The sequence below is a fragment of the Chaetura pelagica genome, unplaced genomic scaffold (genome assembly GCF_000747805.2).
Source record: "Chaetura pelagica isolate M959 unplaced genomic scaffold, ChaPel_1.0 scaffold275, whole genome shotgun sequence".
Lineage (NCBI taxonomy): Eukaryota > Metazoa > Chordata > Aves > Apodiformes > Apodidae > Chaetura > Chaetura pelagica.
Window position 1 is genome coordinate 6,390,609 of NW_009953486.1, and position 582 is coordinate 6,391,190.

At 54.0% G+C, this 582-nt stretch overlaps 1 protein-coding gene across 1 annotated transcript in view; it reads left to right on the forward strand.

Moving 5' to 3' along the window:
* The first annotated feature begins 542 nt into the window (after positions 1 to 542).
* Positions 543 to 582, forward strand: part of SALL4 (spalt-like transcription factor 4) — a 14,778-nt gene continuing 14,738 nt past the window's right edge. Inside the window, exon 1 of the mRNA XM_009998654.1 lies at positions 543 to 582. Coding sequence (XP_009996956.1) covers positions 543 to 582 — 40 coding nt within the window.

Genomic DNA, 582 nt, shown 5'->3' on the forward strand with positions numbered 1-582 from the left:
ATCACTGCTTTTTCCTTTTTCACCTTATCTAACGCCGAAGGGGAAAATTAACACTAATTGTCCGGGGCTCCTGCTTGCTCGGGGGGGGGAGGAATACTTAAAAAAAAAGTCTTTAAAGCACAATATAAAAAGCGCAGGTGAGATAACAAGGGTATTGTCCCTCAGCAGCCTGGGCAGTCGGGCTGCCGGCTTGTTTGTTTACTCTCAGAGCGGACTCCTGCCCCCCCGGCTCGGGGGTCTCCCTGGGGGCGGCCCCGGCCCCGCTCGCCTTTGTCGCCCGGGCGGGCCGGGCCGGGCCAGGACTACATCGCCCAGCGTGCCCCGCTGCGCCCTGATCAATGGACCTTATTTGAATAATCTGTGAGCCCTTGGACTCAGGCCAATCAGCTGTCAGGGGCCCATGATAAATCGCAATGCATTATTGATAATCATAATTACTCTGACATGCGCATTCCGCCCAATGGGGGTAATTTCCCAACTCTAGGAATTTGTTGTGAAGAGGAAAATAATTGCTACTATTTTGCTCCCGATGCTGGTGCACCATGTCGCGACGGAAGCAGGCGAAGCCCCAGCACATCAACT